The 26,055-nt window shown below is 40.3% G+C and overlaps 2 protein-coding genes across 6 annotated transcripts in view; one reads left to right on the top strand and one right to left on the bottom strand.

Annotated features, from left to right (window-relative positions):
* LOC117761137 (voltage-dependent calcium channel subunit alpha-2/delta-2-like) overlaps window positions 1-12,311 on the top strand; it is a 38,492-nt gene extending 26,181 nt beyond the window's left edge. For 2 of the 3 annotated variants that reach the window (XM_034584794.1, XM_034584792.1), the window contains exons 17-38: window positions 424-501; window positions 608-682; window positions 897-968; window positions 1,181-1,252; window positions 1,661-1,722; window positions 1,838-1,914; window positions 2,876-2,936; window positions 3,027-3,124; window positions 3,219-3,309; window positions 3,385-3,447; window positions 3,532-3,635; window positions 4,371-4,469; window positions 4,623-4,714; window positions 4,815-4,862; window positions 5,122-5,193; window positions 5,502-5,654; window positions 5,734-5,786; window positions 6,033-6,088; window positions 6,337-6,460; window positions 6,554-6,663; window positions 6,780-6,862; window positions 7,342-12,311. In XM_034584794.1, coding sequence (XP_034440685.1) covers window positions 424-501; window positions 608-682; window positions 897-968; window positions 1,181-1,252; window positions 1,661-1,722; window positions 1,838-1,914; window positions 2,876-2,936; window positions 3,027-3,124; window positions 3,219-3,309; window positions 3,385-3,447; window positions 3,532-3,635; window positions 4,371-4,469; window positions 4,623-4,714; window positions 4,815-4,862; window positions 5,122-5,193; window positions 5,502-5,654; window positions 5,734-5,786; window positions 6,033-6,088; window positions 6,337-6,460; window positions 6,554-6,663; window positions 6,780-6,862; window positions 7,342-7,437 — 1,839 coding nt within the window. In that variant the 3' untranslated portion in view covers window positions 7,438-12,311. The remainder of the gene's footprint in view (window positions 1-423; window positions 502-607; window positions 683-896; window positions 969-1,180; window positions 1,253-1,660; window positions 1,723-1,837; window positions 1,915-2,875; window positions 2,937-3,026; window positions 3,125-3,218; window positions 3,310-3,384; window positions 3,448-3,531; window positions 3,636-4,370; window positions 4,470-4,622; window positions 4,715-4,814; window positions 4,863-5,121; window positions 5,194-5,501; window positions 5,655-5,733; window positions 5,787-6,032; window positions 6,089-6,336; window positions 6,461-6,553; window positions 6,664-6,779; window positions 6,863-7,341) is intronic. The other variant, XM_034584793.1, reaches the window with a different exon arrangement.
* Window positions 12,312-16,095: 3,784 nt separating this feature from the next.
* The window catches only part of LOC117761135 (myosin heavy chain, fast skeletal muscle-like), a 31,197-nt gene continuing 21,237 nt past the window's right edge, over window positions 16,096-26,055 (bottom strand). For 2 of the 3 annotated variants that reach the window (XM_034584784.1, XM_034584783.1), the window contains exons 6-40: window positions 25,852-25,963; window positions 25,631-25,723; window positions 25,484-25,547; window positions 25,287-25,385; window positions 25,081-25,184; window positions 24,513-24,651; window positions 24,262-24,380; window positions 23,999-24,148; window positions 23,697-23,867; window positions 23,301-23,607; window positions 23,059-23,129; window positions 22,876-22,963; window positions 22,640-22,757; window positions 22,430-22,553; window positions 22,193-22,329; window positions 21,845-22,100; window positions 21,520-21,762; window positions 21,252-21,428; window positions 21,027-21,172; window positions 20,838-20,928; window positions 20,366-20,755; window positions 20,158-20,284; window positions 19,310-19,428; window positions 19,031-19,227; window positions 18,765-18,948; window positions 18,522-18,687; window positions 18,272-18,396; window positions 17,778-18,086; window positions 17,490-17,693; window positions 17,273-17,398; window positions 17,009-17,179; window positions 16,822-16,926; window positions 16,637-16,732; window positions 16,371-16,545; window positions 16,303-16,325 (exon numbers count right to left, since the gene is read on the bottom strand). In XM_034584784.1, the coding sequence (XP_034440675.1) occupies window positions 16,318-16,325; window positions 16,371-16,545; window positions 16,637-16,732; window positions 16,822-16,926; window positions 17,009-17,179; window positions 17,273-17,398; window positions 17,490-17,693; window positions 17,778-18,086; window positions 18,272-18,396; window positions 18,522-18,687; window positions 18,765-18,948; window positions 19,031-19,227; window positions 19,310-19,428; window positions 20,158-20,284; window positions 20,366-20,755; window positions 20,838-20,928; window positions 21,027-21,172; window positions 21,252-21,428; window positions 21,520-21,762; window positions 21,845-22,100; window positions 22,193-22,329; window positions 22,430-22,553; window positions 22,640-22,757; window positions 22,876-22,963; window positions 23,059-23,129; window positions 23,301-23,607; window positions 23,697-23,867; window positions 23,999-24,148; window positions 24,262-24,380; window positions 24,513-24,651; window positions 25,081-25,184; window positions 25,287-25,385; window positions 25,484-25,547; window positions 25,631-25,723; window positions 25,852-25,963 (5,311 nt within the window). In that variant the 3' untranslated portion in view covers window positions 16,303-16,317. Of the gene's footprint in view, window positions 16,225-16,302; window positions 16,326-16,370; window positions 16,546-16,636; window positions 16,733-16,821; window positions 16,927-17,008; window positions 17,180-17,272; window positions 17,399-17,489; window positions 17,694-17,777; window positions 18,087-18,271; window positions 18,397-18,521; window positions 18,688-18,764; window positions 18,949-19,030; window positions 19,228-19,309; window positions 19,429-20,157; window positions 20,285-20,365; window positions 20,756-20,837; window positions 20,929-21,026; window positions 21,173-21,251; window positions 21,429-21,519; window positions 21,763-21,844; window positions 22,101-22,192; window positions 22,330-22,429; window positions 22,554-22,639; window positions 22,758-22,875; window positions 22,964-23,058; window positions 23,130-23,300; window positions 23,608-23,696; window positions 23,868-23,998; window positions 24,149-24,261; window positions 24,381-24,512; window positions 24,652-25,080; window positions 25,185-25,286; window positions 25,386-25,483; window positions 25,548-25,630; window positions 25,724-25,851; window positions 25,964-26,055 lie in introns of those variants that run through there. The other variant, XM_034584785.1, reaches the window with a different exon arrangement.

Genomic DNA, 26,055 nt, shown 5'->3' with positions numbered 1-26,055 from the left:
GCCAGACCTTGTCATAGCTTCAGCTGTAGGTGTGTGTGTGTTCCCATGACGAGCATGTAGTTCTCAGCAGGCAGGGAGGCTTCAGCCTTATCTGTCGCTCTGGCTCTGTGGCGCATGGGAGTGAACTGCGTGCTCCCATGCGTGTTTTGTCGGGCTTACTATCGCGTTTATGGAGTCTGTGCAAGTTTGGTTTCTGGGTTAATTCTCTGAAAAATCCATCACTCTTTGGGAATATTAGTTAGAATTTGAAAATGCACCTGTTGGTCTCCTGAATTAACATGAATGTTTGTTTAAAGAAAGCTTCTGTTGTACACATTACAATGGCTTGCTCTATATTTAGAGATATGACAGTGGTATCTGTATGTTTCCTAAATGTTGAACTGTTCCTTTAAGTTTTTAAATGTATGTCTTCGTTTGTCTCAGCAGAATCAGCTGATATTAGGTGTCATGGGAGTTGACGTGCATCTCGACGAGATAAAGCGACTGACACCACGGTACAATGTATGTACATCTCATCAGCACCACTTTTAGTCACAATTCTCTTCACTGGCACTTGCATTGGACAATACAGACAGACCCATCTTGTCACTTTTTGTGTCCTGAACAGCTTGGAGCCAATGGATACATATTTGCCATTGATCCAAACGGATATCTTCTCCTACATCCTAATCTCAAGCCAAAGGTGATTCATAGTTATTCAAGCTTAACACATTTACACTGTGGGGTTTTGTTTTAAGAAGCAGGGAGGAGTAGTCATTACAGGTCAATTTAAATGTTGGGTCTCGAGCACAGACATTGATAATCCGCATGCTGTTATACCTGTTTTAACCTTTGATGATGCTGTCTTTTAAATACCTTTTTCTCATATATCCTAAAATAATTTTCTCTCGTCTCAGCTCGTGAACCTCCCTGAACCTGTGACGCTGGACTTCCTGGATGCAGAGGTGGAGGACAGCAATAAAGAGGAGGTGAGCACTTAGCACCAAGTGGAACTGAAATGTTCCTGGTTTCAGGCTTTTTCTGTTCCTTGCTTCTTGTTAAGCTCGTGTTCAAAGTTATCATCAGAGAACAACATCATCTGCCTCAGGAGAATCTGCCCACTTGTGCAGGTAACTGAAGGCCCACGCAGCGTGTTTCTTTTACAACCTGTTGACTGATAATGCTGTCTTTCATGCTCTAGATCCGCAGACAAATGATTGATGGAAGACCAGGTGAAATGCAGGTCAAAACGCTTATCAAGTCCATTGACGAGGCAAGTAAATCTCACCATTTAATCTGTTTAATCTGACAGGAGCCATCATGTAGTTTACATTACGTTCCATCTTCTTAATTGTATAGATTAAAGACCTGGAAACACCTCGTACTCAACCATTAACCTACAATGGTGTTTAAAGGGTCGATTAAACAAGCTGCTCAGTCACAATCCTCAATAACTTAATTATTGAAACTACCCATCAATAATGAGTATACAAATGTTTAAATCAAAATTTAAGTCGCTGCAGAGCTAATTTATAACCATTTTAAATAACTTTGTGTCAAGTAAATTATGATTAAAAACCCAAATCTCAGTTAACCTCCTGTTTTGATTATTTATCATTGTGTAGCTTTTGTGCTTTACTTGTTTGACTGAATCGTTTTGAACTATCTAATTTTTTTGTAGCAATACATTGATGATGTGTTCAGGAGTTACACCTGGACTCCTATCAACGGCACAGATTACAGGTGAGCAGCCTCAATCTTATATGTTATAATGTATTGCTACACACAGAGGTGGATTCAATCATGAGACCCTTCCTCTCTCTGTCTCTGCATTCTTTTGGGATGCCGCCACCTGCAGTCTGGGTTTGGTACTACCCACCTACAACGAGTATTACATCCAGGCGGACCTGAGTGATGTGATGCTGCAGCTCCAGTGTGAGTACCAGGGACACGGAGCTTTTTATCTTGGGGTTTCTTTACATTTCGAGAATACCTTTTTTTCAAATTTGGCATTAACATTAACCTGGACTCAAGGATGATCTGATTAGAATTTGGCACTCAGGGGTCAAAAGCCAAGGTTACTGTGACCTCACAAAACACAGGTTCGGCCATAGCTCAACAATTCATACTCAAATCATGCAAAAAATCACACATACATCTGATAAAAGGATTAATTTATTACATTTTATGTCAAAAATGATAAAGGTCAACTTCACTATGGCATAATCATTTAAAAACATTTACAACTACGACTGTAGTTGGTCAAATATATTTCAGATTTGGACAGATACAGAATTGGTGACCAGAATTGGTGAATTTTCAGTGTCCCTCTTGAAAATGTGGCGATTGTATAGATCTTCTGTGCAGCAGTATCTATATTTGAAGCATTGTCAGCTGTCATGGCTACAGCTTTGTGTTTTATTGGAATCAGCAGTATTGGCCAAGCACATACAAGGAATATGACTCTTTTTCTCTCATTGTAATTTCACAAAACCAAAATTCAGTCAAATCATATTTATTCATATGCTTAAATCACAAATAAAAAGGCTGCAGTGGAAATTATTCACTCTAGACAAATCATTAACTTAAATTAAACTTTAATTATACCAGGGTGAATTTTTTATTTATTTTATTGACTTTGATTAAGTTTTCTTTTAGTTTAATTTGTTGTAGTTTTATCCTCTTGTGTAAAGTGCTGTACAATTAAAGCTTATTATGTTATTATTGTAAGTCTTCACTACAGGTTTTGCATGAATCTTGAAAAATATGGATGTAAACTGCAACTTGACTGGCTGATGAAGGTGTACAACCATGATACAGTAATTCTGCTATAAAGAAGTAACACATACATTGGATGAGATTATAAAAAACATCCCCTCTTGTCTTTGTGTTACAGACATGCAGTCGCTGCTGCCCAGCTCCTTTGAATTATCAGGTCATGTGTTTCTGGCTCCGAGGTGATTTTAAATGTCTCAATCTTCATTTCTCTCTTCCTCTGTCTCCCTATAGAGGGAATGTTATAATGTATCTGTGTTCTCTCTTTGCAGGGAGTACTGCAAGCGTCTGCACATCTCTGACAACAACACCCAGTTTTTGCAGAACTTCCTTTCTCTCATGTTGGACATGTCTCCAGAATCTGATGAGTGTCAGTCCCACTTGTTTTGACAGTTTTTGGTAGTAGTTAATCTGCCACCCTCTGGAAACACCCGTGAGATGATCTGTTTGTCTTTTCATCTCAGGTGACCAAGGCCTCATCCACAACCTGATTCTGGATTCTAGGATTATCGGGCAGCTGGCTTCTCGTGTGTGGAAGAACAAGGACCTGAATTCGTGAGTCAGCTTCTACATCATCTGCTACGGCAAAAATACAAAAGAGACAATTAATGCAAAATCTAATTCTTACAGGTACGGCTTCCTGGCGGTGTTTGCGTCTACAGATGGAGGAATAACACGGGTTTTCCCCAACATGTGAGTGATATTGATGTCTGCACAGATATGCTTATTTAATTTTTCTTCATGAAACATTTAATGATTTTTGTTATGTTTGTGTAGAGCTGCTGAGATGTGGGAGGAGGATCCTGAACCTTTTAATTCCAATTACTACAGACGAAGCCTGGACAACAGAGGATACATGTTCAGAGCTCCACCGAGATCCTGTGAGTAACTGAGAAAATGTACTCTGTTGTACCTGCAGAACATCATTTGAGATCGTGACTATACTGCAAATGCTGTTTCAAAGAATTACACTTTTTGGAAAATACTTTTTATAAATATGAAGTTAGCCAGTTGAAAAATTTACATTTTTAATCTTGAATATGATTAATTAGATAGTAGAGCTTTAATGGTGCTAGTAGTTGGCTCATTACAATTTTACAGAGGCAAGAAAGAAAGTAAAAATGCCAAAGTATTCAAAAACCTTTTTTTTAAATGTTATGGCTAAAATATATTTTTAAACAATTGCAGAATAATTTTACAATTGAGTGTATTCTTGACATTGAGATGATTATATATTACAATTTGTATGATGTAGTTTTTACTCAAGCTCCACTTATTAGGTTTTTCACAGCTTTCAACCACATCTCGCCATCTTTATTCACAAATAGAACCACACACGGTAACTGACCTCGGTGTGGAAAGTCGTTCTTCATCTTTGAACTGAGGTCGGTCATTTGAATCTGCCCACACAAGATCCATTTGGTCATGTGGGCCAGTTCCATTTACTGAAGAAGACAATGAGATGTGGTTGAAAGCTCTGATTAAAGTAGTGGACGCTGAGTTAGAGTATTTTGTCACACAACTGGTTCGTTTAAATTAAACATAAACTGATAAATTCAGCACTTACACATGTGACGTCGGGCTGTATGTTAACATGATGTTTTGTTTATGAACAGCTGTGGACGACCCTCTAGGTGCAGAAAATAGTACGGTTGGAATCCTGGTTAGTTCAGCAGTAGAGGTGAATCTAGGGGGCAAACTGCTCAAGCCTGCAGGTAACAAAAATACAACCTCACTTATACTGGAATATTGTGCAATACCCTGCATTATGAGAAATATATTTCAGCGTTCCTTGCTCTTTCTTCCTGCTTCAGATTAAAACACTGCATCTTTTTCACTCCCTTTGTTCTTGCTTCTGTGCATCTCAGTGGTTGGAGTGAAGCTGGACTTGGAAGCGTGGGTCGACAAGTTTAAGATCCTGGCCAGCAACGTGTCGGACAGTCGACAGGGTTCACACAAGGTCCAGCACAATGCCACTGCTCACTAATAATCACCAAAATAAAGCAGAATTTACAGAAACAAAGTGACATTGTTTTCTCATTCCACATTTTGTTCAACAGTGTGGACCATCCAGAAGTTGCGAGATGGACTGTGAAGTCAACACTGATGTAAGAGCTCTCATATTAACACAACTTCACCGCTACACAGTAAAGAATGTTTTGAATGTTTCATTTCAGAACAAATTAAAAACAAGAAACTACTTTTTTGCAGGGTATAATATTTATATGCTTTCCTGTTGCTAAATATTTTGTAGCGTGTCTTAAGATACCGAGTTTTCAGTTTTTGTCAACCTTTAGTCTGTGATGTTCTGCTGCTGCTCAATGATATGACTAATGTCACGTGTGTAAACTGTTCTGTTGTCTGTAGGACCTCCTCTGTTATCTCCTTGATGATGGAGGGTTCCTGGTCATGTCCAATCAGAGAGATCACTGGAAAAAGGTACGAGTGTGTGCAGCAACGTGTTTACTCTGACATAAAGTCAAATGTAAAACTTATTTATGTGTTGATGCCAAACAAAGGTATCAGTGTTCAAAATCATGTTTTCAATGTGTCAAGCAACAGAGCATCAGTCATCAGACTGGACTCCTCTATGCCATTGAATCCTCATAGTCCAATCAGATCCAGTTGTGAGAACAGGGTTAACATTTGTTTTTGTAACTTAAATGTAACTTCCACCTCCAAATCCTATTGACTCTAATTTGAGCACATAAGTCATCAAGTTCCCAAGATCTCTCTTTCCATCACAGATTGGACTTTTCTTCGGCGACGTGGATCCTTATCTGATGCACGCGCTCTACAACAACTCCATCTTCTCCCGTCGTCAGTCTTTTCACTACCAGTCTGCGTGTGAACCAGTCAGCAGCAGCCACACCGGTGCAGCACCCAGAGGCATCTTTGTGGTAAGAGACGAGCTGCAAGTTTTGGATTATGGGACAGTTAACACTAGCATTAATCTCTTAATACACTTTGTTTCTGCAGCCGTCCATTGCTGACATGCTCAGCCTGGCCTGGTGGACGTCCACTGTGGCATGGTGAGGCTTTGTTCACTGCAAATCAAATGACACCAGAAGCATGTGAGGTGCCCTTTAAAACAATCTTAACTGTGTCCAGACTTCTGCTCATGAAACAAAGAAGGCCATATTTTTCTCTCATGCTTGGCAGCTGCCCCCTGATGCTCGACTATTTTCATCTCAGTGTTACTGTAGCTGTGACATTTGTGGATTGCTATTCATGTACTTCCTTTCTTAACAAGATAAAATGTCACGACCTCTTTTCAGGTCTGTGCTCCAGCAGCTACTGTATGGACTGGCCTATAACAGCTGGCTCTATCAAGGTCAGGCATAATCTCAATGTGTGTGTGTGTGTGTGTGTGTGTGTGTAAGAGAGAGAGAGAGAGGGCGAGAGAAAGCGAGAGAGATTTTCTTTTACCAGGAAACAGCAACTTCTGTATGAATCTGTGCACAAATTTTGTGTAAAATCAATTATAACCAAAGTACAACTACCACAACTGATGATACTGAGATTTAGGGATATTTTTAAAATGCCATGAAAAAACTGAATTTATGTTGTTTTGCCTTTTAGACAACATCCTCACTGAAGGCTTCGAGACCAGAGAAAGCAGCTGTGTCACCATCCAAAGCCAGTTTTACTTTACAAACACCACCAACTCCTACAACGTGCTGCAGGACTGTGGAAACTGCTCACGGTGGGTTTTCCTGCAGTGTCAGCAGAATATGCTCACGCCGTGTCTGTCCTGTACATATGGATTCATCTGAATATCCATCAATGTCTTTTACAGTCTGTTCCATGCAAAGCGGATAGAAAACACCAACCTGCTGTTTGTCGTCGCTGAGACTCTGCCCTGCAGCTCCTGCGAGATAGAGAGACTGACCCAGGTCAGGACAGAGTGTATCCTCCCTGTGCTCGCACACGCTGTGATGTTTTCATTTGTGCTAAATGAAGGAAGTTCAAGCATCTTGTTTTCAGTGTCACTGTGTTGCCCCCCCTTAACTGAAAGCCAACAGTTCAGGAGGAGAATCCATGTGAAGTACTGAGTAATGCACGGTATCGTAAAGGCCCGGTTTCCTGCTTTGACTACAGTGCCTTAGTAAGTACATAAGGTCATATTCACTCAGGCCTACTACAACAGTCCTGCAATGAATCCTAATTTCATGAAGGTTATAATGTTCAGTTTGTGTTGTCGCTGTTTTGGATTATGGTTGAGGGAGAAAATTGTTTTGCTGAATTTTATTGCATAAAAGATAGTTGGCTGATGTCACTCCAGCTCCACAGCCAAGATAATAAATCTTATTTTCATGAGCTCCATATTAATGAGCTTAGCTTAGTTAGCAAATGATATTAGATAATTAGATTGGTCGTGCTTTATCCTAAACCTTGCTATTCTCTCTGTGCTGAAGAATAACATCTATAAATGTATGATATAATAATGTCTGTCCTCGAAATGAAAAACTCCATAGCATGCTGAGGACTGAGGCAAACAACCACCAGAATTTCCTTTACATATAAGTGATTTACATTTGCATTATTTGTGTAAAAAGAGGATTTATTGTTGAACTCTCTTTGCAGGAAAACACGTCAGAGTGTGGACGGGGTCATTCTCTGCAGTCCTCCATAGGAGTCCTTCTCTTTATTCAGCTTCTCCTGCCTCTCTTTCATCTCTGACACGTGCAAACACTCAGCCATCTTTCATCTCTTTGGGTTAAGGCTCAGATCTACTGAAGGTCCCATCAAACAGCAAGTGCAAAACTCTCATTTGATCTACGAACAGCACAGGGGTAAAAAGAAAAAAAACAACCTGGATCAGCTCTTTGTGTTTTTTTGCCTTATTGCTTATATGCATTTGTTGGTGTTTCAGGGCTTAAGTGCAAAATATAGGTAAAGAATGTGTTGAATGTGCATGCTACATAGGACTAGGACATGCATGACATTTTTTGGGACGCCAGCTCCGCCACATAAACTGTCTCACAAAAAGTCAGGGAGGCGGCAGAAATATACTTTTAACAGTTCAGTAAATAAAAAATAAACCAACCAGCAGGAACAGATGTTAAATGCAGCGATGGCTCTACAGAAGATCTAAAGACTTAGTAACGTGTTTTTACTTAAGTTTTTACTATATCGTAGGAACAACTCTAGTAAAGTGCAGTCTCATATTTACTCAAGAAGAAGTTTCAAGAATTGGCAACAAAATGAACTTGAATGATCAAACATATCATATGACAGCAGAATGCCCCCATCAGTGTTATATTATCTTGTTATTACTGCTGTATTAACATGTGCACAGCATGTTAGTGTTGTAACTCACTGATCAGTTTAACTAACAATCCACAGTATCATGGTTAAAACTGTAAAATGAGAAGTTGTAACTAGGATTAACTGACTATAACAGATTCATTCAGTGAAGTAAAAGGTGCAGTACTTTGTTTTTTTTTCAGCAGTTCGCTTGTAAACAAAGCTTCAGTTTGGATCACATCAAGGAGCCACTTGTAAAAACATTGCTCAACAGCTCCACAAGTGGTCAAAAACTCCACAAGGAACCTTTAAGTGGCATCAAATTGAAATATTTAAAGGTAATTAAAAGCAACTGCAACACTATACCCAGATACAGATACAGTGTGTAGTTTGCATGTTCTCCCAGTGTCTGTGTGGGTTTTCTCCAGGTACTCCTGCTTCTTCCCACAGTCCAAAGACATGCAGATTGGGGTTGTATTAATTGAAGACTCTAAATTGACCATATAGGTGTGAATGTGAGAGTGAGTGGTTCTTTCTCTCTGTGTGTCGGCCCTCTGACCTGTAGGGTGGACCTGGCCTCTCGCCCAATGTCACCTGGGATTGGCTCCAGCAGCCCCCCCCCCCCCCCCCTCCAAAAAGAAAAAACGGTGTATCTATAATGGACGGATGGAAGGATCGATGGACAGAGTCTATTTTTAGAAACAACACTGCACAGGCATCTGCTTTCACTCAGAGATCTGTTATCGTGAAGCAACAACTTTGATCCATTATTAATCTGAGTGTTTCGATCTTTCATTGTTTATTGTGTTGAACCACGCTGACCTCACAGATTTTTTTTGTAGGTGTGGATTTACAGTTTCCTGGGGGAAGTTAGCCTCGACATTTACACAACTTACAGTTTTACAGTGTGCACACTACACATTAATTAACAGCTATATCATGGTCATGTAAATACATATACAGAATCAGCTGCTGGTTGAGCTTCACGGTTCAAACTCACACCTGAAATTAGCTCAGACGCTGCTTATTGTAACTTTTGCTTTTGTGGTTTTAAAATTAATTTTCTTTCTTTTGCATGTTCGGTCCTGGTAAATGTCTTTTCTCGTGCACTTGTAACGGTTACGTGTTAATAGATCTGGGCCTTAACCTCACATTCACTTCAGTGTCTTTCAGTCCTCCTCTGATCTTTGCCAAGACGGTCTCAGTATTTTAAATTGTATCATACATGACACGACCCAGAATGATTTCCTGCCGCCATCTCAAGTATGTTGAATCTTTAAATCCGTTATTAATAAATTATTTTCCTAGAGCACTTTGACTCATGAGACAACAGATGAGGAAAGCTAGCATGACGAGAAATACCAGTGTTAGACCTCCAGCAAGATTTTGTGACTTTTCATAACATATCAGTGATGAGACAGACGTGTCGTTTCATTGTGATACGAGGATTGTTCGAGTCACACTTTGTTTTGTTGAAATGCTTCCACAGATACTCGGTATGATCTTGAAGTGCTTCCAGTCAAACAAGATGTAAAATCAAACAACAGACGACCAAAAGAAAAAAAACCAAAATCATCAAACGTGTATTAATTTTGTTAAGTTGCGCATCTTCATTTGATTATTATATTTAGGAACACTGCACAGTGTTTAGTGCAATAAGGCTGTTGGACAAATGAATTTGGACATTTTATTCTCAGTAGTATTTCGGTTCATGATGAAATGAAGAGTACTTTACATGCAGTGTTATCTGTGTAGTCCTACAGCACAGAGTGTGCAGACAGTCTGTGTGTGGCCAACACGTTTTCAAACGTATTTCCTTCGTTTTTTGATTGATGGGAAGCTCTTTGTCTCCGTTTTTGTATCTTGTGTCAACACTATTCGTCAAATCTGAATTTATGCACTTATATATGCTTCTGTATGGGGAATGTAGCTTTCAGTGTTATCAGTATATTATTAGTGTGTGATGCTTTTTGACGCTCTGTTACGATTCCCCTGATGTCTCACTGAAGGTGAAGATTCTCTGTGGCAGAATATTTTCGTTTTATCGTGCGTACCTCGTCATGACATGACAGCGATATCTCATTCAACTTTTTATAAAATGATAAAGAAGCTCCAGAATTTGTTTGGTCACAGTGAGATGTCCTTCATATGTTACTTCTTGAGTTAGAGATGTTGCATCATGTACTAATGTACAATTGTTTAGGGTTAAAACTCTTTGTTATGACCCTATATAACCAGAATTCTTATTATTTCTATTATACCATACAAAAAATGTATATACACATATATAAATATGAATATATATTGCTCCAAACTTGTTGTGATGTCACAAATCATAGACGATTTTAAGTTTGATTTAAGAAGAAAAACATTTTCTCTCTTCAAAAGATGTTTGAAATGTAGAACGAAAGTGTCAAAGTGTCAAACGTTGCACGTACATTACTCTTTACAGAGAAAATCAAACATCTGGGCGATGTAACAAAAAGCAAAATATATTTTTGAGCGTAGGAAAACTTTAAGTAACCTTAAAAGTGTCAAAGAAGACTTTTTAACCTCAGTGCGTCAGTGTTCGATTCACAATCTGCGTTACGCATGATAAAAACCTGAAAATACTTTCCCACAGCGACTTCACAGCCCCCGACTCTGGTTACTGACTTACTGCGTTATGGTAAAAAAAATACGCTTTTTTGACAAAATATTTGTACAATGCTGTTTTTCCCCCTGTCTGCCTGGTGTTCCACCCTGCAGTGCCTTGTTGCACTCGTTTTGGATGGCAGGAGCATTTGGATCCATTGGCTGCGGACGTTCATCCTGCAGGACACGTGAAAGACACTTAGATTCCGAGGGTTGCAGGGATTCAACTCGAAACGCACTTGTCGGCCAGCGAACATACAGAGATGCTCTTCGTGAATTTGTGAAACACTTTGAAAGAGCAGAACTGAAGCGTGTTGAGCAGCTGGCCTCCCCTCTCCTGCCTTCTCATGGACGGAACAGACCCTGCAGCCCTACTGCTACGTTTCGTGTCTCTCTACATTGTGGTTCAGCCCCGAATCAAAGCACAGACACTGGCCATTTTCATAGATTTCTACTTTGTCCCATCTGCACACTGTATGTTCTCTATCTGAAGCCCGTGGGTTAACGTGTACTTTTCCACTTGGACTGACTGAAGCGAGTGAATGTTTATGTACAGTTCGCCTACTGTCGTGCATCCCAGCTGGACCCGAGCATGGCGGGGACCTGGAGAAGCAGAGTTAAAGCTCAACACTGTTGGGAGACCTCAGTAAACACAAAGCTTTTACTCCGAGACCTGCAGTCTTTACATCAGGTCATATTACATTGAAGGAAAGACAGTTTGCTGAACTCTTTGCAGCCTACACTGTATTGCTACTGTTGAGGTCAGTGTTGTAGTTTTGTTCTAAATTACCGGTATTTATTTGCATGATATTTTTGAGCAGATTTGTGTACATAGCCTGGTGGATATCCTGTCCTCATCCAGCTCTCCAGCACTGTGGATGGAGGAGCGACGGCGTCCTCTGTGGCGTTTCCGCGGCGCCGTTGAGGCCTCGGAAGGTCTTTGCCACTTGTAAACGAAAAAAGCTGAAAGTTTGACTTCAGTGAAGCCTACAATAACTGTCAGTGTTTGCAATTTAGGTGTTTTGCCAGAATTAAAAGCACAGAGACGTTCGGAGTTTAGAGCAACAAACTGCCTGATGAAACTTTTGTTGTTTATTTATGAGAAATGTCTATAAGTGACATACAAACGCTGATAAGGGTTTGTGCATTTAAAGGCTGTGTAAACGGCGGAGGCATGTGTGGGAATGCCCCTTTATTAATGAACTTTATGAAATAGATTTTAACTGTTGCTTATTTTATTTATTCATGTATTCTTTTATTTGTTGGCTTTGTTTTTTGGTGAATAATATTTGTATTTAACAGGAAGGAGCTGAATGTGACTGAAGCTTGCGTGGGCACAATAAGCAATTTACAAGGAAATCTGTAAAACAGAGAAAAATATCTATATTTACTGTACGTCTGTGTCCTTTTCTTTACTCAGTATCAAAAGATAAGAATGTTAATGTTTTTCGCTGTAACTTTGCTTTTGGTTTTGCCGACGTCGTCATTTACTCGGGACAGTTTCCTCTCTTTGTGCCAGTCTCCAGCGCCACCTCATTTTTGTACAGACGATGTGAAGCAGTCAGCAGAAGATGGAGGTTAACTTTGTAATGATTTTGTCAGTCACATTACAAAATGGATATTTAAATGTTTATATCTTTGGTGATTAAATGCTATTGATATTTTTCACTTCAGTTTGGAATCATTATTGTTCTTCACTGATTTATGATGTTCTACAGCAATCATGTTATTACTTAAAGATACACAAAGCGGCTCTATGCAGTTTCTTGCATCTTCCAAACACCGTAACAGCCCTTACACATTTTATACACCTTTCACTTTACTCCAAATTAAATAGAGAGAATATGAAGAAATAAAAAAGTGACTCAGAACGATGAAAATAAAACGGTGACTAGCAGATACAAAGACTGACTGAAAATATTTTCACACAAAATAAATGAAATTTACTCACAACAGGAAAATCACCACGTGCTGATGCTCTACGCTCAGGTCCTGTTTCTTTAAAGCTTTATTTGACCTTAAATGAATTTGGTTAGCTGGTGACCTGATAGCTGAATGGTTAGGATGCACATACTAAGGTCATATATGAGCTCTGGGCAGCAGGTCTTGGTTTTCCTAGCTGGTCCGACTGCTTCATGTCATTCCCATATGTTTCCTGTCTGTCTTCACTGTCTCTATTGAATAACTGCACAAAATATGTACCGTAAGAATTTTAGTATAATAACTTTTAGGATCTTAAAGGTTCTGTATGTAGAATTTAGTGACATCTAGTGGTGAAGTTTTGTGTTGCAGCTGAATAGCCCTCACCTCACCCTCCCCTTTCAAACATGAACGAGAACCTGTGGAAGCCTTCAGTTGTAATAAAAACTCAAAGGTGTTTAGTTGGGACTACTGTAAAAAAAACATGGCGGCCTCCGTAGAGAGGACCCACTCCCGATGTAAATATAAATTAATTCAATATAAAGTGTAAATCAAACTATTCATACAATTTAGATGAAACACACTAGTGGAAATGTTATTTTAAATTTCTGCCACTCCTCACCTAAATCTCACCCACTGAACAGCAGTGATCTTTGTGGAACAGGTTTCTCTTGATATCTAAAGGTAGATAGGTCAGATTCTCCAAGTTATGTCCTGCTTTATAGGCTTGTGGTGCAGTTTTTTGAAGTTAAGTGAAGCTCCTGCAGGTCTCATTACTCCCCAGTATTCCAGTTGGCGGTCCCACAATGCAGAGACAGAGTCTGTCAGCTGTTGAGGATTAAAACATGAATTTTGGCAGCTTGCTGTGGACGAGAAAAGAAATTCAAGAGTCGAGAATCATGTGCATTTGCTCCCAATGTCAGTCAGTGAGGGTATCAAACGGTCTTCAGAGGAAAGACGATAGGTCGCCAGCTACTTCCACATTCAATAACAGTGCTGGACAGGGGTTGTGGGATATTTTGGCTTCTCTCATTGTATGAAGCAACAGCGCTGCAGGCCAGCTAATGTCAGAGGCCTTGTCTGGTAGCTTCTATCCAGCAGGCACGCTGCCTCGCTATGTGGCTTAAAGTCAAACACACCGTCTGATTTAGCCATGATATCAGAGCGTCAGAGTTTGGCAAAGTCTTAAAATTGTATTTTCCTGCATCATGTGAGGTATAACCAGCAGAGCTCAGAGGCTCGTCTCTCACTCGTTGAACCTGAGAGTCAGTGAACAGGTGAAGAGGAGAGGGCAAGCTGTGAGGAGAGACGAGGTTCGATCCTGCAGAATATCACCCCATCCCATTGGGTAAAACTGCTTCGGGTTAAATTTTACCTTCAGATAGTTGGAGTAGTGTCAGCATCAGGTGATGTGTATAAAACCGTTATGTGTGTGTTATTTGTTCTGAAAGCCTTTGTTAAATAGTCATCAGTATTTTCTGATTGAAATATTTACTACATAATTATGCTCAAATTTAGTTCTTAGCATAATGTATAGAGCTAAATTATGTAATCTGTTACACACACACATTTGATAGTATATATAATATAGGATCTATCCATCCATCAAAACCTGGGACAAACAAGTGACTGGCTCCTGGTCTAAAGATGTGTGCACATTGTTCTGTATTTTAGGTTTTGTTCAGGCTTTAATATATGGATTAAACCAGAGCTGTGTATTTCACAGTGATAAAAACTGAACATGGTACAATCCTATATAATCTGTCTAAAAAGCAAAGATCTTTGTGTGCTCAGCTCAGAGATCAGGTATTATTTAACAAACTTGACGATACATTAATTTAGAGTAAGAGAAGTGGATCTGTCCAATGTGTTGTCTAAATGATGTGGATAATCAGTTCCATTTTAGTTTGTACTGTATCTATTATTGTGAAATGCGTAATGTTCTATTTTGTAAGATTAAAAAAAGATATAATTTTTGTAAATCTGAATGAAAAATGATGGATTGAGTGAATTTCTTTCTCTTTTTTCACATGTTTTGTATATATAATACCAGAAGAGGATGTATGTGTTTGTAAATTAAAGTGTGTCTTGTGAGAGGGGGTGGACCAAATGCATTGGCATGGCACAGAAAAAAAAAGTTGTGTGTCTATTTCATAGTGAAATAATAACAATAAACTTTAAATATACAGCACTTTTCAACAAACACGTTTACAAAGTGCTTTGCAGACTGCAAGTACCAGTTCAACAAGTTAATTCAAGACAATGGGGAAAATAAAGCAGTAAAACCAGGGAACACCTGGTTAAAAGCAACATAATGATAAAAACAATAGAAATATAGCAATGAAACAAACAAAAGTTAGAAGAATAAGCATATGTATGTTTCGTGACTAATCTGTGACACTGGGATGGTAAACAGGTTAATGGCTGACAGGACTAATATGTAAATCAGACAACAAGGCACTTCCACGCGGGGGGCATTTGTTCGGGGGGGCAGTTATTTACTTTAACTGTCCAACTGTCTCTGTCTGTGTGTTCAGAGCAGAGTCCTCTAGTAGTAATTGCATGTCTCACTCACACGGTGCCAAAGATTCACGAGCAGACAGGTGCGATAAGTTTAGTGTTGGGCAGCTGTCATTTGTCACAGTTAAAGAAACAGTTCCCCGAAGAGGAAACGCGTAGCAGTGGTCATCTGCCTCACCCAAGAGGATTGTGGGGTTTTATTTGTCTGTTTATCTGTCCCCCGCTGTCAGGAAGGACGTGATGTAACAAGCCAAACATGCTTCATCTTTACTCCCACAATATTGATTAATGTACTAAAAAAAAGACTGCCTCTCCCAGCAGCTGACCCGTGAGAGCTCTGACTTTCCGAGTTTTCACTGATGTGTGGGACGAACGCTTCATCACAGGTTGACCTGCCCAGTGTTCCAGGGTAGAGAGGCACAATTTAACACAATGAAATCACTGGTTTTGCAATGAATGCAAAATAGAAAGGGAATAAATCTAGAAATCTAAATAATATCCAACATTTGACATTTCTCAAGATGTCAAACGGTTCCTCTAAGGCCTCATTCCAATTCTAGTTCCATTCTGGTGACATTGCTTTAAATAACAAGAATAATAAGATAATAAGATGAAGGTTGACTTTTTAAAAGTTATTTATTTTGTATATGTATTAATTGAACAAGATGTGTCTAATTTAAACAAAACGTTCTCTATTCTGCAGCTTTTGCTCAATGTGGGGCTTAATTCTCTTTTTTTACTGTGCACTATAGATGTTTATGTCTTGTGATTGAAAGTTTTGGATGTAAAAATCTGATTAGGCTCAAATATTGAAAACACTTTTTGTCAAAAGACAGTCACACATACTGAAATTGTTCCCATGTGAATGTTTTGCACAGTGGCATTAGCTTTGAAATACAACCATGCAGTAGATATTGTGGAGAAAAATTGTCGAAAAATTGTCAAATAAACCTTCGACACAATGTCAGTGCTTTTTGTTTTCGTAGTGCAGAGACAAGATTCAACTGGCAACATGTTATATTGTAACATATTTATTCAACGTACACCTACAATATTTAGGGAGAGTATTTAAATGAGAAATCATATTTTATGATTCTCATTTGTTTCTCTCAAAGATGCTGCAGATTATTCTTCAGCTTCTTTTCCCTAAAATGGAAAGAAATAAAAATCATGAGTCATCCAAAGACTAAACATTATTTTTTCTTTTCTCATATGTACTATAGTTTTCAACATTTAGATTCAAATAAAAACAGTCACCAGTTAGACATTTGGAGCAGTCAAACGAAAAAAATCACGTATGCTGCTTTGTTGCTCGTGATTTTTTGTCTTTCTTACTTTTCCAATTTCCCGACTCTTGGCCCTCAGCTTGTTGACCTGAGACTCGGCGATGTCGGCTCGCTCCTGAGCCTCCTCCATCTCGTGCTGAACCTTCCTGTACCTGGACAGGTGAGTGTTGGCCTGCTCCTCCTAAACATAAATCAGTGTAATATTTAGTTTTGAGTTCTGTGTGTACTTCATGCAGCTTTTATTTGTGGTTTATTACATGTTTCTGACTCACAGATTCCTCAGCCTGCCTCTTGTAGGCCTTCACTTTGAGCTGCAGCTTGTCCACCAGATCCTGAAGTCTGCTGACGTTCTTCTTGTCCTCTTCGGTCTGCAGTAACATTGATTCATTCATAAAATGTATTCATATGCCTTGTATCCAAAAGATTTGCACCACTCAGTTAATAGAATGGGAAATACCTGATAGGTGAGCTCCTTCACTCTTCTCTCATATTTCCGAACACCCTTGATGGCCTCTGCTCCTCGTCTCTGCTCGGCGTCAACTTCAGCCTCAAGCTCACGCACCTGAAACATAAACCGTCTGTTATTAAAATATAATACGAAAAACAAAAGCTGAGGCATGTGTGCCGAGCAATTTCCCGTTTACCCTAGACTCCAGTTTCTGGAGCTGCTTCTTGCCGCCCTTCAGCGCCAGATTCTCAGCTTCATCCAGGCGGTGCTGCAGGTCCTTCACTGTCACCTCCATGTTCTTCTTCATCCTCTCCAAATGAGAGCTGGTGTCCTGCTCCTTCTTCAGTTCCTCTGCCATCATGGCTGCCTGAAATTTTGAGGAATTTCAGATTGTTTAAACTGTCCGAGAACTTCAATGTGAGAAATGGCCACTGTATAAACCCATGTTAGGATATCTCACATCAGTGATGGCCTTCTTGGCCTTTTCTTCAGCATTTCTTGCTTCCTGAACAGAATCCTCCACTTCACCCTGGATCTGAATGAGGTCAGCCTCTAACTTCTTCTTGCTGTTGATGAGGCTGGTGTTCTATTACACAAGAAAAAAACAATGAAATTCCATGTGTTCAACTAGAGTTGAACAAAGTTTGGATCCATGCTTGTTTAGCCTTTGACACTACCTGAGAGTGCAGCAGTCCCACGCGCTCGCTGGCATCAATCAGCTCCTGTTCAGCCACTTTGCGGCCTCTCTCCGTCTGCTCCAGTGCAGCTCTGAGCTCCTCGATCTCAGCCAGCATCAGGATGTTCCTGCGCTCCACCATGGCCACCTGCTCCTTCATTTCCTCCTGACCTCTGATCGCTTCATCAAGGTGCAGTTGTGCATCCTAAATAAATCGTAAAAACACATTTACAATGCAGTAGAAATAAAGTGAGCTTCACTTACAGTTTTCTTTGACCCTCCACCATACCTTAAGATGCCCCTGCACGTTTCTCAGCTGTTTCTGGGATTCAGCTGCCTGTCGGTTGGCATGGCTCAGCTGAACCTCCATCTCGTTTAGGTCTCCCTCCATCTTCTTCTTGACCCTCATGGCATCGTTCCTGCTCCTGATCTCAGCGTCCAGCGTGCTCTGCATGGTCTCCATCACTCTCTGGCTGTTCCTCTTGATCTGCTCGATCTCCTCGTCCTTCTCAGCAAGTTTCCTGTCAATTTCACTCTTGACTTGGGTGAGCTCCAGCTGGACACGCAGGATCTTGGACTCCTCGTGCTCCAGCGTAGCCTGTGAACAAGTGTGACCTTCATCAGCTGCAGCGCTTGATTTACAGAAGCTGAGGCTACGTCAGTTGAGTTTCATGCAATAGTTTAGATATTTCCTGTTGGTCTAATCACCTCTGCTTGTACAATTACTGCATGTTTTTATGAATAAGAGCATTTGTAATAATTGGTATGATGATTCAGCTTTACCTCTGCCTCCTCCAGAGCAGTTTGGATCTCTGATTTCTCACATTCCACCGTTTTCTTTCCCTTCTCAAGCTCATGGATCGTCTTACCGGTCTCACCAAGCTGTTCAGTCAGGTCTGTGATCTCCTCTGTTGGACCAGGTTTATGTAAAATTAGCAGTGTAAAACATATCCAGTAATGTAGATACTTCAGATGAATTTAACTGGTGTTTAGCATCTATATCTGTTGGGGAAAATATAATTAATTATCATACGTTGCAGGTTCTTGTTCTCCCTCTTCAGAGTCTCCAGGTGATCCAGAGTTTCTTCATATGAGTTTTTCATTTTAAACAGCTCAGTGCTCATTGACCGAGCCTCCTTCAGAGATCCCTCCAGCTCGGCCTGGCTCTCCTCATACTTCTGCTTCCACTCTGCAAGAACCTGACAGCAGAACAAACAGGTGAGTGTTTTTGTCACTGCATAAATTAAAGATGTTTACACACTGAAAACAGTCTAACCTTGTCAAAGTTCCTCTGCTTCTTGTCGAGGTTAGCAGCCAGAGCGTTGGCTCTCTCCACATCGATCATCAGGTCCTCCACTTCAGCCTGCAGTCTCTGTTTGGTCTTTTCCAGAGAGGCACATTTAGCATTCACAGCCTCGATGCATTCCTCTGCATCCTGAAGACGCTGGGCGAGCTTTTTCCTGTTAGAATAGATGGTAAATGGGTTCATGAAAACTTGTGGATACATGTGGAAACAAGTGTGACTTCAGGACTGTCCATTACTTGGCCTCCTCCAGCTCCTCAGTGCGCTGAATGGCATCAGTCTCGTATTTGCTTCTCCACTGAGCCACCTCGCTGTTGGCCTTGGACATCCCTCGCTGCAGCTCACACTTGGCCTCCTGCTCCTCTTCATACTGCTCTCTGAGCAGGTCGCAGTCATGACGGGATGACTGCACAGCATGAGCCAGGGCGTTCTTGGCCTAATAATCCACAGGGAAAACGGATGAATATTTGTTACGATCCTCCGGTGACCTTTTCCTCTGTGTTTTCAAAGACCATTACCTTAACTTCCTCCTCTATGTGTCTCTTCAGCTCCTCGATCTGCTGAGTAAAAGCCTGCTTGCCTCTTGTCAGCTGAGAAACAAGAGATTCTTTCTCCTCCAGCTGACGCACAATTTCACCTGATCAAAGATAGATAGTGTCACCAAGGAAGATGAATTTATTATGTAAACTTTGGGTTCACAGGATTTTGAAAGACAGATTAAGATTATTCTCTTTGTCCATCATGTTGAATAGAGGTATATTTTCCAAGTTTGGGGCTAATGTCTTCATGCTAACATTTTCAGTATGAAAGAAAATGCATAAAAGTCAAAAAGAGAGAAAGGGCAAATAAAAAGGGTTTTAGTTAAAGCTAGGGTTGGTAATACTGGAAAAGCTATAAGAGCAGGCTACACTTGTAACGTAAATGTAACGTAAAATAATTGGTCGTATTTATTGCAGTCCGGTGAGGGCCACAGACACTGGCTTTTTTTTCTAGACAACTTTATTTGTTGATGGCTATCGGGACGGGAAGAGGATTTCAATGAATAACAAAAAAAGTGTTTCAGAACCATCTTCATCCATCAACCCTACCTTTAAATTAAGTAAAGTCTGATTTGGGTATCTTCTGGACACATTCATTTGACATACTTTTTTCAATGCTGCAACAACTGATGAAGAATCTCAAATTTGATAATGGTCAAAGTTGCTAAATATCGACCAATAACATCGTTCAAAACAAGTTGATTTTTCTCTCAGAAAGAATACGCTATCATGATAAGTTATATCTAAGATTAGCAATTAAGAGAATAACAATTGGCACTGAGAAGATTTGAGTGTTTAAATATTGTGATCCTGCGTGTGATTCATACCGTTTTCAGTTTGAAGTCTTGCCTTCTGTACACTCAGGTCATTGAGCTGACGAACATTCTCATCATTCTTGGACTTGAGCTCACTCAGTTGATCTTCTAATGTCCTGCAGAGCTTTTCAAGATTTGCCTGATGAAAGAAAACATAGATTAGTATTAAATTATTGGACGTACTTTTTTTTATCCCTGAATGAAAATGCAGCACTCTTACCTTCGATTTGGCGACAGACTCCATGTTGCTGCTGAGGTCGTCGATCTCCATCTTGAATTCACTTTTCTCTTTCTCCAGCTTCTGTTTGACTCTCTGGAGGTTATCGATCTGCTCTCCCAGCTCCGCCGTGCTGTCAGCCTGCTTCTTGCGCAGAGCTGCAGCCGTGGCCTCGTGGTGCAGCGTGGCCTCTTCGAGATCACGACGCAGCTTCAGAAACTCGGCCTCGCGCTTCTTGTTCATCTCGATTTGAACAGATGTCGCTCCTCCGGCTTCTTCCAGCCTCTCGCTGATCTCTTCAAGTTCCCTGGAGAGATCAGACCTCTGCTTCTCTACCTTGGCCCGAGCAGCTCTCTCGGCCTCGATCTCCTCCTCCAGCTCCTCAATACGAGCCTGAAGCACACAAAGTTTGTGTGAAAGTCAACAACATTTCAAGGCTCTCTTGCTTTTGATTGACATTTGCTCAATAAAATACCTGATGTTCCTTTATCTTTTTCTGCAGCTGGATCCCAAGAGACTGTTCATCCTCAATCTTACCCAGGAGCTGGCTTATCTCAAAGTCCTTCCTGGAGGAGGTGGACGAGATTTGGTGTATTATAGTTATGTTTGATTAGAAACTCTCATTGAATATTTTTTGTTAAAATAGATGAATTCTTATTCTTACTTCTTTATTTTCTCGTCAGCCTGCTGCTTGTCGTTCTCCAGATCCATTAAGGATTCCTGGGACAGCTTGAGATCTCCCTCAAGCTTTCTTTTGGCTCGTTCAAGGTCCATACGAAGCTTCTTTTCTTGCTCCAGAGAACCTTCGAGCTGTTTTAATCGAGAAGGGGTGTTAATTCTTATTTCTTTTTCACGAAGACTGAAATCACAGTTTGTTATTATTACTCACATCGTCCACTTGCTGCTCCAGCTTCACTTTAGCCTTCGTCAGAGTGTTGACTTTGTCTTCCTCTGCCTGCAGATCATCCAGGGTCTGCTGATGAGCCTCTTGGAGGGCTTTCTTCTCTTTAGACAGCTTTGCAATGGTCTCATCTTGAGAAGCCATTTCCTCCACCAGGTTTTTAACCTAAAGGGTTTTAATAAATTGTTAATATTTGATCAAAGTACACAGCATCTAAAATGTACATTGTTTAATAAACTGAGGTTATGACCATCACCTTGTTCTCAGTGGCATGTTTCTCCTTTTCCACCTTGGCCAGCGTGAGCTCCAAGTCGTCAATGTCTTTCTTCAGCTCGGAGCATTCGTCCTCCAGCTTCCTCTTCTTTGCAGTCAACTCACCATTCATTTCCTCCTCGTCCTCCAGTCTCTCAGACGTCTCTTTGACTTTGGCCTCAAGCTGGATCTTGGATTTAATGAGCCCCTCACACCTTTCCTCAGCATCTGTGAGGTTTTCACCTTCCTAAAAGTAAAATCAAGCAAGTAGGTGATTGTTGAGGATATTAATTAGAAACAGACACAAAGAGCATGGTGATCATACTTACAGACTGCACTTGAAGCAAGAGATCATTCTTCTCCTGCAGCAGAGAAACCATCTTCTCTTCCAGCTCCTTCTTCTTGGCTAGAGCCTTTGATAAATCCTCTTTGGTCTTTTCAAAGTTCTCTTTCATGTGGGCCATCTCTTTCTCAGTCTCTGCACTCTTCAGCAGAGGCTTGATCTTGAAGTACACCTTCATCCATGGCCAGGTTTTGACATTCATGAATGAGCGGATGTTGTACTGAATGGCATAAATTGCTTCCCTGGGGAAGATCAAAGGAGTATCAAAAAGATAACCATATTGATTTAATATTTAGCAAACCAATATGTATTTAAAGTTAAATGTCAAAAGTACCTGCGCTCCATCATCTTGACAAACTCTGTCCTCATGAGGTAAGCTCTGCAGAGAGCCTGAGTCATTGTGACCAGCTCTGCCAGTTTCTCATCTCTCATTTCCTCCAGAGTTCCCAGAAGACCAGCTTTGAAGAAAACCTGAAAGTCCACAATTGCGGTATTTAAGTTTTTACATTTATTTGTCAGGTATTGATGATTGCTGAATAGCCTTTTCAAAAATGTCTGATTCATACTCTACCTTGGTGTGGCCAAATTTATACTGTGAATGATCCACATCAATGGAGCCCAACAGTTTCTCTGAGGCCTTCTTGTTATCAATAAACTGACCCTCAGGGATGACACTGGCGTTCAGAACTTTGTATCTACAGAGATACATTTTATTAATTTAAAATGCATTGGTTTGAGGATGAAGACTTTTCAATGTCTGCAAAGATGATGTATCTGTTACCTCTGTTTGAAGTCAGCATATTGGATTCTGCTGGGGAAACCTTTCCTGCAGATCCTGATTCCTTCCAGCACACCGTTACACCTGAGCTGGTGGATGACCAGGAAGTTCTCCATAAGACCTGTGGTATTTTGTTAAATGTAATAATTTATTAAAACATAGTGACACAATGACACAGATAACTGTCAAAGCACATTATACATTTATTTTGACTCGGACATTGTCTTTGTGTCAGGTACCTGGAGTCTTTGACTCGTTGGGAATAAGACAGCGCACAAAATGAGGATGTGTGCACCTCAAATTGCTCATCAGCTTGCCCAAATTCTCCTGAGGAATTAAAGAATATCAATAACATTATTGAAAAAGGCACTGAATTAGACATAATTGCAATAAAGCACATTAGTTATTATTTCACATCTTACCCTGAACAAAGCAGACACAGTCTGGAAGGAGCCACCCTTCTTCTTGCCGGCTTTTTTACCACTACCTTCAGCTGTGACATGAAAATAGAATTTCAATTATAAACAAAAACTAATATTTTGACTTGGACTGTATTAAGCCACCACCACCCCCAGCTGTCATTGGAGCAATATTTGTATTGAAATGGTTACATTAAACAGAGGTGATAGGTTTTCAATTTTAACAGAAGCAGAACAGCTTGTACCATCTGCTGCGGCGTGTGATGCATAGAGTAGAGCCAGCAGTTTGACTGAAGACTTCTGGTAGAGCTGAACCACTGAGTCGTTCAGGGGGTCTTTGTTCTTTTCCAACCAGCCAGTGACATTGTAATCAACATTGCCAGCATAGTGCCCCAGAGAGAAGTGGGCCTCAGCTTTGCCTTTGGCAGGTTTTGGTTTCTCAAAGGCTTTGCTTTTACCAAGATGCTGGTCGTACAGTTTGTTCTTGAAGGTCATGTCTGACGCCTTGGGGAACATGCACTCCTCTTCAAGGATGGAGAAGATGCCCATTGGCTGTAATGCAGAAATTATTATTTAAAACAAAAAACCTTAGAGTCAGCAGACAGTTTTCTATATTCATGAACATAAAGCAAGTTTCTCACCTTCTCAATAAGCTCAATGCAGGCGGCCAGATCCATACCAAAGTCAATGAACTCCCATTCAATTCCCTCTTTCTTGTACTCTTCTTGCTCCAGGACAAACATGTGGTGGTTGAAAAACTGTTGCAGTTTTTCATTGGTGAAGTTGATGCACAGCTGCTCCAAGCTGTTGTACTAAAGAGATGAAAATGTCAAATTCTCATTCTCTTAGATTTGGTCTATCTCGACTTAAATATGAAAACGTTGATCAAAATGATTTAAATGAAGCTTTGTATGATTTTGTCCCATCAGCCAAACAGACTTACATCAAAGATTTCAAACCCTGCAATATCCAGGACACCGATGAAATAGCTTCTTGCCTGCCTGGTGTCCAGCATCTCATTGATTCTGATGACCATCCACAAGAACATTTTCTCATAGACAGACTTGCAGAGAGCACTGACGGAATTGTTGACCTGATTTTACAAAAGAATTGTAAAACATTAAGAATTATACTGTTAAAATGAGCAATATTTGTGGTGTCTAAGTTAATTTTATCTCCTCTTTCCTCCTTTTTATCTCCACCTACCTGATTGACAGTTTGACCTTTGGTCACAAACTCGTTCCCAACCTTCACTCTGGGGTAGCAAAGAGCTTTGAGCAAATCAGCAGAGTTCAGGCCCATGAGGTAGGCGATTTTATCTGCCACTAAAAAACAGAACACCAAGTCATGGTTAAAATCCATAATACTGAGGTGACGTCATCAACGTACCTATTCATTAATTCACTAATCAAAACCTGTGCTACAACATAGAAGCTCATGGTATGTGGGTTTCTTACCCTCACTGCCGTCTGGCTCAGCCTGCTCTTCACGCTGCTTCTGCTTAAATTTCATGTTTCCGTGATGCATCACAGATCCAGTCAGCTTGTATATGCCGGCTTTCTCTTCTAAAGTGAAGCCCAGGATGTCGATGGCAGTCTGTGATAAAAAGAGAAGGTTTGAAACAAAAGCTTCTGTTGTTCTTTAGAATAAACACTCATTGCTGCCCCCTGCCTCCACGAATATTTAGCAATGATTTGTCAAAACTAACATCCAGGTACATGTAATCCCTTATAACACAAATCACATCTGGAGTTCCACACTTACAGTTTCTCAAAATAAAGACATAGGTGGATTTATCATGTCTTTCTCCCACTAGCATCGGTAACAGCCTCAAAAATGACCTTATAATTGGATCAAACCCTCAATGACAAAAAGATAAACCCACCAAGCGTATTAAAAGTAGGATTCATTGCTGTAATGAATTGGTAACTTTGTGTCAGTAATAAAAACAGGAATTGTTTAAGTGATCATAAATCTGATTTGTTGTAGGAGTAAATTTAAAAATCATAGTAAAGTCATCCTTACATCAGTGGCAATGAATTCTTCAATGTCATCGATACTCTTGACAGTGATTTCACCCTGACTGATCATCTGATAGTCATATGGATTTGTGGTGATCAGCAGAGCCTCTGCAGAAAAATAAATAAAAAAGATAGATACAAAATAAATCAGAACACATACAATATCACTCTAGGAAGACAAAGAATACAAATTATGAACTGATTTCACACCTATGAGCTCAGGTTTGTGACCCGTCATGAGCTGGTAGAAGATGTGGTAGCTCCTCTCAGCAGACAGCTGGAACGTCACTCGAGACTTCTCCAGCAGATCTGTTCATCACACAGTTACACACCAGTCAGTTACGTTCAATGAACAGAGGGTACAAGAAAAAACTGAGGTTTATCTGCGGTGCTATTTCCAGACTTACATGTTTCGATATCTGCAGAGGCCAATTTCCCCGTTGTTCCAAAATGGATTCTGATGAATTTACCCTATTTAAAAGAAAACTGTGAATAAGAATTAAGACATTTTGAAAACTGACGTTGATTGAAAACTCAAGTTAACTAAAACTTACAAAACGGGATGAGTTGTCATTCCTGACAGTTTTGGCATTACCATAAGCCTCCAGCAGGGGGTTGGCTGCAATGATTTGATCCTCGAGTGACCCCTTCATTCAGAGAACAAGTCAGAAAACGAATAAATAGATTAGCAATGTTCTATTCCTCCATCCAGGGTCAGATTCAATATATCTGTGTCAGCTTTGTTCACACTTTTTTTCTTTAACTGAGCATTTACCTGCATTTTTCCAGAAGTATGTGCATCCTTCTTTCCTCCAGCCACTGCGATTGTCGCAAAGTACTGGATGACACGTTTGGTGTTGACGGTCTTTCCTGCACCGGATTCTCCACTTGGAGCATAAAAACAGCTCAGTTAGCATCGCAGCCATCTTGTTATAGATTTAACTAAGCAATCTCAGAAAGAAAACCCAATTTAGGGGAA

This window comes from Hippoglossus hippoglossus, chromosome 5 (assembly GCF_009819705.1).
Source record: "Hippoglossus hippoglossus isolate fHipHip1 chromosome 5, fHipHip1.pri, whole genome shotgun sequence".
In the NCBI taxonomy this organism is placed as follows: Eukaryota; Metazoa; Chordata; class Actinopteri; order Pleuronectiformes; family Pleuronectidae; genus Hippoglossus; species Hippoglossus hippoglossus.
This window is presented reverse-complemented; position numbering and strand designations above follow the sequence as displayed.